General features: G+C 45.9%; 1 protein-coding gene across 1 annotated transcript in view; it reads right to left on the minus strand.

Annotated features, from left to right (window-relative positions):
* Positions 1-3,041: 3,041 nt before the first annotated feature.
* The window catches only part of LOC110301231 (serotransferrin), a 38,982-nt gene continuing 31,902 nt past the window's right edge, over positions 3,042-10,121 (minus strand). Inside the window, exons 20-23 of the mRNA XM_021171579.2 lie at positions 9,746-9,828; positions 5,190-5,326; positions 4,058-4,112; positions 3,042-3,404 (exon numbers count right to left, since the gene is read on the minus strand). Coding sequence (XP_021027238.1) covers positions 3,191-3,404; positions 4,058-4,112; positions 5,190-5,326; positions 9,746-9,828 — 489 coding nt within the window. The 3' untranslated portion in view covers positions 3,042-3,190. The remainder of the gene's footprint in view (positions 3,405-4,057; positions 4,113-5,189; positions 5,327-9,745; positions 9,829-10,121) is intronic.

Genomic DNA, 10,121 nt, shown 5'->3' on the forward strand with positions numbered 1-10,121 from the left:
CTGGTGGCTAAGGCAGCAGCACATTCCTTGCTACCTGCACCAACGTTCTGGGTTCCCAAATGAAAGACACACTCGGGAAGCCTTATATCTTAAAATGCCTTGAGCAGCTCAATGGCTGGGCTACTCCCAAGCCTCCACAGAGCTAACACCTCCCCTGATATTCATGAGTTATTGCTTACTAAAATCTGTGTTTTATCTTTGTTGCCCTAGACCCATTTGGGGCTGGGGGGCCTGGGGCCACTCTTCCCCAGTTCTCACGTGATTGGTATGCTCTTTTCTGCACCTCTCAAGCCTGGGCCTTACTTCTTTCCTAGCATGGCCACTATATCTTCTTCCTCCTCCCATGTTCAAAGAACTCAGCTGCCTGCAATGGCATAGACTTTTTAAATTTCCTTTAAAGCAATTACCATCATTTCTCCTTTCTACCCTTAAAAACAATTAAATCGGCCGGGCGTGGTGGCGCACGCCTTTAATCCCAGCACTCGGGAGGCAGAGGCAGGCAGATTTCTGAGTTTGAGGCCAGCCTAGTCTACAAAGTGAGTGCCAGGACAGCCAGGGCTACACAGAGAAACCCTGTCTCGAAAAACCAAAAAAAAAAAAAAAAACAAAACAAAACAAAACAATTAAATCGATTTTTATTCATTCTCCCTTCTGTGGAGATGAACATCTCTGTGGTTACATATGTCACCTTTCCCATTGTATAACTTGAATTAATGTCTTTTTTATGTATTTAATTAAATTTTCCATCTTGTATGGACCTAGGCTTATCTGTTTAAAACAATTTTATTTTTTATTTAGGCTCGTCTTTAGCCTGTCTTATCTCAGCAGCAGCTCTTAGTATCTGTGGCTTAAGCTCTCTTTGTAGCAGCCCAGAACAGGAGTGTCTGGCTGAATCTTTAGCCCACTGCCCATGACCCTGGGTCAGCCTGGGTGTGTCCTAGCCTTGAGCCACAAGCCCCAGAATCATGTGTGCCAAACTAGCATGAAACAAAACCTTAGTTTTGAACCTTCCCGGCTTGGGGAGGAACCACATGACTCAGCTCGGCTCAGAAACACATTCTCCTTGCCTCATAATCTTAAAGGGAGGCATGTGTATTCTTGGGAATCTCTTAACTTTTAAAAGTGAGTGTAAGTCCCACATTGGGTGACACCGGTTGTCAATTTTGCTCGATACCTACACCAACATTCTGGGTTCCCAAATAAAAGACACACACGTAGCCTTATATTTTATTGTGCCTGAAACAGCTCAATGGCTGGGCCACTGCCTCACCTCCCCTCTGATAGAACAGCTCACGTCAGGAGGTGCTGGAGGCCCTGGGAAGCAGTGGCAGGGGCCAAGGCCTCCCGAGAGACCACAAGGTACCTAGCAGTGAGAAGCTACTTCTGCCATGGCTCCATGGAAGAGTCCAGACATAGAATCTTTGATGCGGCTGCCTGTTTAGAGCTGGCTTTTACAGCAGCCCACAGCAAAGCCAGACCCATGCGTTCCAGGCAGGCATTCTACCAACCTGGTTCCCAGCCCTGCACAGCTTACCTTTTGCTTAGGACACAGGCTATAAATAAATATCATTTATCCTTGCTCTCCATCCTTGTCACTTTTTTGATGTACTGATTCTCCCACTAAGTAAAATCACTTTATCATCCAGAAAAAAGGGAGGCCAGTGAACACATTTTCTAACTGAAAGGTTTTTTTGATGAGCACCTACTGTGATGTGAACGTCCTTCATCATGCCCTTCCCATTTGTCCATGACCAACATGAACAGCAGTGTGCAAAGGGCAGTAAGGATCTTAGCAGCAATACTGCTTCCCAGTGAGAACTGAGTCATCTCATGGCTTATCTGTGCTGTGCTGTGTCTGTCTCCATAAGCATCTAACACCATAAGCAAGGCCAGTAGATAGTTTAGGAGTGGGGAGCTGAGTGCTTGACAGGAATCATGGTCTGGGACTCAGCCCAGGTGACCCACGGGGAGGCCATGTGTCAGCAGGCAGAGGCTTGGGCTGGACTGCCCAGAGAACACCTTATCCTGTCCCTCTCACTGGTCAAGGCCAGCCCAGAGCTCCACACATACTCCCTGAGCACTGCACCTGAGTCAATGCTCTGCCTGTCTCTTTAGTGCGGCTTTAGTGAAGCCTGACTCTGAGTGTGAGACGAGACCAAGTGTCTTATATATGCAGCGATCTGTAGGCTCAGTAACCTGGAGCTGGGCTTCAATTCTAGCTCAGGTTCCCACTTGTACTCATCATTTGACTCAATGCTTTCAGTACAGTTATTTATCAAGATACCAGTCATTTATAAAAGCAATAAGAACACAAACATTGAAGACAGCATCACTTTAAAAAGGTAACATTTTTTTAAAGCATCATGAATAAATATGTATTTAAAATGCACAGTGGACATCTTCAGTTTGTATTGTTCTATAGCACTCTAGCTGGGGTGACACAACAGGAACTGAGCAAGTACCACAAGGGACAGCCTGGGCTCACACACACCCGAGGCAGCAGTGTGCTGTCTCCCTGCTCTCCCCAGTGGAGCCTCTAGAACACACTAACCCACGAGTGTCTGGGGATTTGGCTCCTAGAGCCACCTTGTGAGGGTGACTCTTCGGGGTTGCAGCAGCTTTTGAACCTAGGGTGCTGTGGAGATGGTCACTGAGCCCGTGAAGGACACACTGTCAGCTGTACCGTGAAGGACACACTGTCAGCTGTACCGTGAAGGACACACTGTCAGCTGTACCTGTGGTTTTGAAGCTGTCTTCACTGTATACCTCCACATCCCAGACTTCACTAAGAACTGACACTGTATTATGCCTAAACACCAAGGGCAACTGCAAATTCACTTATTCCATAAGCAGGCAGATCTGGTCCCAGGAAAAGGGACCAATGCAGAGAGGAAGGAGACAAGGACTGCTCAGATGCTACCCTACTCTCAAAGTGATACCCTCTCTGTTATGTCTCACACTAACATGATGCTACACCTAACACCTAGCAAAGGGAGAAAGAATATGGGAATTAAGTAAAAAGGACTAGCTGAGAAAGGAGCTGACGGGGGTGGGAGTAGTACAATTGTTTCAAGAACTCAAGAAATGCTACAATGACATGTCCCCTCTTTATCAGTCCACACCACCGCCGCCCTTTCTCAAACTGCAGGGTCAGTCTCACATGACCAATGCTTGTGGCCAGCGATGTTCCTCAGGCGATCTTGGCCAGCCACTTCTCCAAGTCCTGGATGTCAGCAGAGCCAGTGTCCCCTCGTCCACCCTTGGCACTACACTCCAGGAACTCCACTTTGAGGGGCAACTGGGAAAATTCAAACTCTTTGCCTTTCTTCCCCAACTGAGAAGGTGCGGTGCTGGAACTGTCCAGTGTGCTGGGAGCCGCGGACCGGGTGACTCGTAAGGTGTTGCTGGGGGCAAAGGGAGAAGTCAGACACAACAAAGCCACAAATTCCTATCAGCTCCTAAATCTGATGGGATAACGCCAGTCGGTATTGACACTGCTGGCTTGTCCTTTATATCCACGGATCACTGTTTCAGACAGACACCAGTGGGTTAGGAGACCCAGGTCACACCAGCTCTTTGAAGCCTCTACCTACATCTAAGATCTCCTGAATGGCCCCACTGTATTATAAAACTCATGGTTTTAAACTTCAGAATGGGTAGATAGGGAGCCTTCTTGGATATGAAGCTCACACATCCACAGACTTTCGTCTCACCTGTCCTGTTTATCTGTAAGCAGGAAAACCTTCCCAAACTGTCACTGTGCTGCCAGCTGCTTGGCTCTGTAGAGCACACAGGCAGCATGCTTGCTGCCTTCCTGCTGGGGACATTTCATAAACACTACATCTGACTAAATTTACAAGCAGGGCATGGTGCCACACACCTTTCCAAAATTTGTGAAAACCTTAAATGGCTATAAACACCCCATGTCTTTTATAATTCTATTAATCCCTTTAACACATATTCCATACTACCCCAGCTACAACTCTGATCACTCGATCCTAAGCTGTGTGCATGGACTCCGACGGTCAGGACGCCACCCGAGCACAGCCCCACTTACAGCTCCTTCTCAAGCTGCTGCTGGATCAACTTCGCTGATTTTGCCATTGCGATATCTGGGAAGGAAAAAAAGAGCATTATTCTAGTTTAAACCAGAATCTGTCCTCTCCCTGGACTTCTAGCACAGAAAGAAAATTCCTATTTATACCAACTAGTTCACCCCCACATTCCTTTGTTGAAACACTTTTTATCATTATTCTTTTCTGTCAAAGTAAATGCTGTATTTGCAGGTTTCTGAAAAATGTTTTAAAACATAAAATACAACAAAATATTGTTTTAGTGCTAATGACCTTAAAACTAATCAAGCTTAAGTTTCCCACACCTTACAAGCCCCTCAATATGTAGCCTGTCCTGTCCATTGAAAGCAAGCAAGCATATGTGAACCATGACTGACATCTGAGGAGAACTTTCAACACAACACCGCATTAACCCTTAAAAAAAGATGATGGCTGGGGCTAGAGATGGCTCAGTGGTTACAGCACTGGCTGCTCTTCCAGAGGACCAGGGCTCAAGTACCAGAACCCACATGGGCAACTCACAACTGTCCCAGCAGATCCAAAGCCCTCTTTTAATCTTCTCAGGACCAGGTATGCCTGAGGTTCAGCCCTGGCCCCCCTCCCCCACATACACACAAAACAAAAATACTTTTACAAAAGATGCTAAGAGCTGCACCATTCATCAGGTATTAGGAAATGTAGCCGTGAAGGAGTTCCCGAGGACCAACTCCTGACGTTACTCGGCCTGGCCACAGAGCTGAAGTCCAGCCAACCCGACTGTGAGAGCTGGGGTAAGAGGGAACAATGGCGCAGCCTGTCTGGAAGGAGAGGCCCAATAATCCCCCCAGAACCTACAGTACTCGGCCTCACAAATTAACATTTGGAAAAGTAAGATAATTTATCTTTAAAAAGCACTGTATCATAAAAAAGATATAAAATCAACAGAGCCCCCAGCTGCCAGTCCTTGGGACAACCTGGTAAAAGACCAGGAAAGTAATAGAAACAGATTTTCAGATTTAATCCCTTAATTAATGATAATTCCAGCCCTTCCCCCATGCTCAGAAATAACAGCTGTGGGTAAGTGAACTAGTTCCCAGCAGCAATCCTCAATGGCTGGCTGCCTTTGCCAGGAAGCACCTTGCTTATTGCAGGCTATTAATAAGGACGGTGCGTTCTTCAGAGCCATGCTGTCGATGAGGACCTGGTACAGAAATTCAGCCACATCTTTCACCTCCCGCTGGAACGCCGCACTGTCCACCACGAACACCACAGCCCTGCAGGGACAGTTAAAGGGAAGGACACATGAGCACACACGGCAGGCAGGACCACAAGACAGATCGATCCCTGGTTTCTCCACTCAGCCCTCCACCACAGCACACATGCATACATGCATGCTTTGATTTAAGTAAAAAAGAAAACAAAAACAAAACATGAAGAAGCTAAAAGGACACAAGAAATGACTTGGGCTCTCAAGGGTCAGAAAACCATCTGACAGATCTAGGCGATGAACACAGGGCAGAATGTACCCACAGTGGAAGAACAAAGAGGGAGACTAAAGAAAGATGTAAAATCTGGGGAAGAGCACACAGGCAGGGTGGGCAGGGTGAACAGGGTCGGCCAGGCCAGAGAGGAAAGGGATGAGGACACGGCCCTGTGAAGCTTGTGCTGTGAAGACTACTGGGGCCTAAGTGGAAGACAGAACACTCTTGAGGGAACTCAAGGATTATGACTATGTGGGACCTGACCTCAGACACAGCAGTGACACCATGAAGTACCAGAGGTAATGCATGGGAACCTCAGACAACAGGTCCTGGGGCAGAGAATGTGCAGTGGCTAACAGGGTCTGGACAACTGGACCAAACGCCTTACACAAAGCCTCCAACTCAAAGGCAGTGAAATGGAGGCTGTGGTTAGAAAATAGTTTTAAAGAAGTTAAAACACCTGGTCTCCAATGGCTATAGCTATGGGGCATAAGTGGACACTCCCTTGGAATAAGAGCCCTAAGCAAGAGATTATATAAAAATTGGGGGCTGGAGAGATGGCTCAGAGTTCTTCCAGAGTCCTGAGTTCAATTCCCAGCAACTACATGGTGGCTCACAACCATCTGTAATGGGATCCAATGCCCTCTTCTAGTGTGTCTGAAGACAGCAACAGTGTAGTCATACAAATAAAAACTTTAAGGAAAAGAAAAAGTTAAAAAAATTTTTTGGACCACACTCATCATCAAACCCCGATGGTGCTAACAAATGAAGATAGCTGTGTGGAGTTGGCCTTTCATGTCCTACACTAACAAAGACCACCAGTCTCATCGATGGTACCCATTCTCTTAGAGGAGGGGTTCTGGATCAAAACAGAAATTAAAATATGCAATTATAAAAGAGATTAACCAGCACCCCCAAAACTGGACTTTAGAGCAATCTACAAAGCACATGTTTATGGGCTGGACATGAAGCTCAGTCTTAGCAGAGTGCTTAGCAGAGAAGCACTTAGCAGAGTGCTTGCATAGTAGACTATATATATATATATATATATATATATATATATCTCCATCCCATCCCACCCAGCATTGAACCAAAGTGATCACCTGTAATCCTAGCACTGAGGAGGTAGAGGCAGGAGATCAAAAACTCAAGCTCATTTTTGGTTGAACAGTGAGTTCAAGGTCAGGCTGAGCTACATGAAATTCTGCCTCCAAAAAAAATCATAATGTATGTTTAAAATTATTTTAGAGGATAATACTAGAAGCAAGTAAAAAGAAATAGGTGGAGTTTTAAAGGGTATTTTAAAAAAGAACACATTATAAAAATAGTAAATAAAATTAGCCACGCAGTGGAAACTAAACAGGTTCTCTCAGCTGAAAAGAACACGGCAAACTAGGCAGCGGATTTGAAGGGCTAACAGAGACCAGGTGCTTCAGGTTCTTTGGAGTTCCGTTCCAGCTACGGTCTCCATTAAATTACCTTTGAGTGGCATGCTGTGCACAGGGTGATTGGTCCAGCTGCCCACCAGGACCTGCACTTAACAGATGATAACACCCTTCTGTGTAGGGTGCTACACTTGAATTCCAAATACCAGAAACCCAAAGACAGATGACTCAGAGGGAAATGACAGTTACACGGGCACTAGCGCTCTGTAAGAGCAGATGTGGAGTCGGCGGTCTCCGTGGATCACTCGGAGCTGCTACCCAGGACCTCACATGCAACTAACCAAGGACCATGAAGAAAAAAAGAGAGGCCAAATAAAGGTTGCTTTACGTGAAAGACACCCAACAACTTCATGACACACTCATCCTCTAGAAACATTTCTAGCAGATACTCTGAGAAAAACAGAACCTGAAAGGAAGGAGCAGAATTTGGCAAAGAGCAAAGAAATCACAAACATCGGGGAACCTCAAAACACAGGTGCTTGTTATGGTTCATGAAAAAGAAACGGGTCCTGGTTAGATACTGGTTTTTGTTTTTTAAAATGGGGCAGGAATCCACAGGGGGGGGGGAAATCACATTCTCATCTATAACAGGTTGCTTAACACCATCCACTTGCAGCAAGAAGCAATGACAAAATCTATGTCTAAGCATGTTTGACAAAATGGAGGTTCCAATGCCAGTCCAAAGAAACAGTAATACCTCAGGCACAGGACTGCCAATTAAACCATCACAGCGTCAGCTCCAAGATGCTTTCCAAATTCAGTTATCAAAATATGTCTTCACATCATTGAAACTATCATACAACTTTTCCTTACTTTTCTTCTTTATCAATGTTAGATAGCAAACATGAAGAAAGCATTTAAAACTACAGCATACAAATTTTAGGAAAGAATTTAAAAATCAGTAACATGAGGACTTACACTAAAAATAGTTCTTTCCTGAGGTATCGATTTAGTGTGATTCAAGAACAGACATGCAGCCTCTAGCTTTTGGCTGGGTTATACGAGGGAGATGGTGAGGAAGGTCTCTATACAGTTGTTCCTATGAAGTGGACAGCTCCATACCCACCAGCAGAAAAGCACCCAGTAAACTATTAGCTCCAAAGCTGCTTGCACTACTGCAGGGGTGAGGGGACCTCTCTGTGCCACGTGGTACTGTGGCACTCTGTTCTGCTGCACTTCTGATCCAGACTCTGGTTAGCATCTGGGCCAGACCCAGGACGTGAGTACAGCTACTGGTGCTTCACAGGACTCAAGCCAGGCCTCTCTAGCCGGCCTTTCTGAGGATACCAGCTGTGTGCTAGCCATGCAAACAGCTAACAGTTATGTCAAAGAACTCCAGCTAGCATGCCTGAAGAACAGGCTTAAGAATCTACAATAAGAGCCGGGCATGGTAGAGCACACCGTGAGTGCCAGGACACAGGAGTCAGGAGTCAGTAGCAGGCAGATCTCTGAGTTGGAGGCTAGCCTGATCAACTGAGGGAGTTCCAGGATAGCCAGGGCTACACAGAGAAACCCTGTCTCAAACCCTGACCCCCCCCCCCAAAAAAAATCTACTATGAGAGAAATATAACAGCAAAGCAAACAACAAACCCCTTTGTCCTGCTATCATCAGTAATTCTGAACGTCAGATTCGTCCCCGTGGGGTCAAAAGGCATGATTCTGAGTAGAAAAGTGGGGCAGAGTCGGGTGCTGGCGGGCTTTCCATTTTCATTTGTCCTCGATTTCCAATCCAAACACGGGAGGTAAAGCCCAATAGAGCTAAGCCTTTCTTTGGGCAACTCCAGCAGCTCAACTTCAAGACAATTAGAAATCAATCTCTTACAGTTTTTTGAACAAGGCTAACATTTATAGCATTTCTATGCTAAAAAACAAACAAAGAAACAAACACACATACACAAGGGAATTTCTTATTGATGACCAAAAAATAAAAATAAAAAAAAGAGGAGAAGAGAAAGGTGAAAAGAAGGTAAGAGGAAAGAAAGCCTTGCTAGGTATGGTGATACATACCTGTAATCCCAACACTTGCAAATTCAAGGTTCTTTGTTGGGCTATATAGCAAGTTCAAGGTCAACCTGCAGTACCTGAGACTCTATCTTGAAAAGCCAAAACCAAGCAGGCAGACAGGAAAGAAAAGCCACCTAGTTTGTATAAGCCAGGAGGCTGGAATGGAAAAAGCTTACAGTTCAGGGCCAGCCTGGGCTACATGGGCTAGAGAGATACTGCCACCTTATCAAAACAAAAGAAAACCACAAAGAGTATGATGAATGTTTTGAGTTTAGTATCTCTGGGATCCATCGTAGCCTTACAATTTCCTTTTCCAGATTGTAATAGCCTTAACATGTCATTAAATCTATCTTCAGAGTCAGTGGCTAGAGAGATGGCTCAACAGTTCAGAGTGTGTTCTGCTCTTGCAGAGGAACTGAGTTCAGTTCCCATGTTGGGAAGTTTACAACCAATTGTAACCCCAGCTCCAGGGGATCCAACACCCTCCCTTCCTATGCTGTACCCGCACACAAGTGCACATACCCTGCCCCACATACACATAGTTGAAGTTTAATCATGCTCGTAGAGTGACACCCCCTGCACAACCTGAAAGGCCATCCTTATGCAAGCTCCTACGTCTTCCGAGTTCTAGCACCCCAGAAATGGCCACTGCAAGGTTCATCCCATACCAGTGTCAAAGGTCTTAGCAGAGGAACCCAGGTGAGCATGCGTATGGACACGGTGCAGACTTGAAGGAACCCAGGGCACTTCATCCCTGACTTACCTCGCTGAAGACTTAAAGCGGTCTAAGAACTGAAACCTCAAGCTCTCGTGCCCGGGGAGGTCGATCAGAGTCAGGCTGTTCCCCTGAGGACAGCAAGAGTGACAGCGCATCACCATTCGGTCCAGCTCCAGGTTCACAACATAGATCTTCACCATCAGACCAGCACACTGGAGCTGAGCTCATGAATCAAGCAAATGTTTACTGCAGGCAGCAAGTCAGACGGATTTCTGTTGAGGCTGTCTTAATAGTAAACACAGATGAAGGAAGGGGAGCGGCTTGCCTAGTAGATGTGAGGCACAGAAAAGTTTTAATCCCAGCACTCGGGAGGCAGAGGCAGGAGGATTTCTGAGTTCAAGGCCAGCCTGGTCTACAGAGT

The sequence above is a fragment of the Mus caroli genome, chromosome 9 (genome assembly GCF_900094665.2).
Source record: "Mus caroli chromosome 9, CAROLI_EIJ_v1.1, whole genome shotgun sequence".
NCBI lineage: Eukaryota > Metazoa > Chordata > Mammalia > Rodentia > Muridae > Mus > Mus caroli.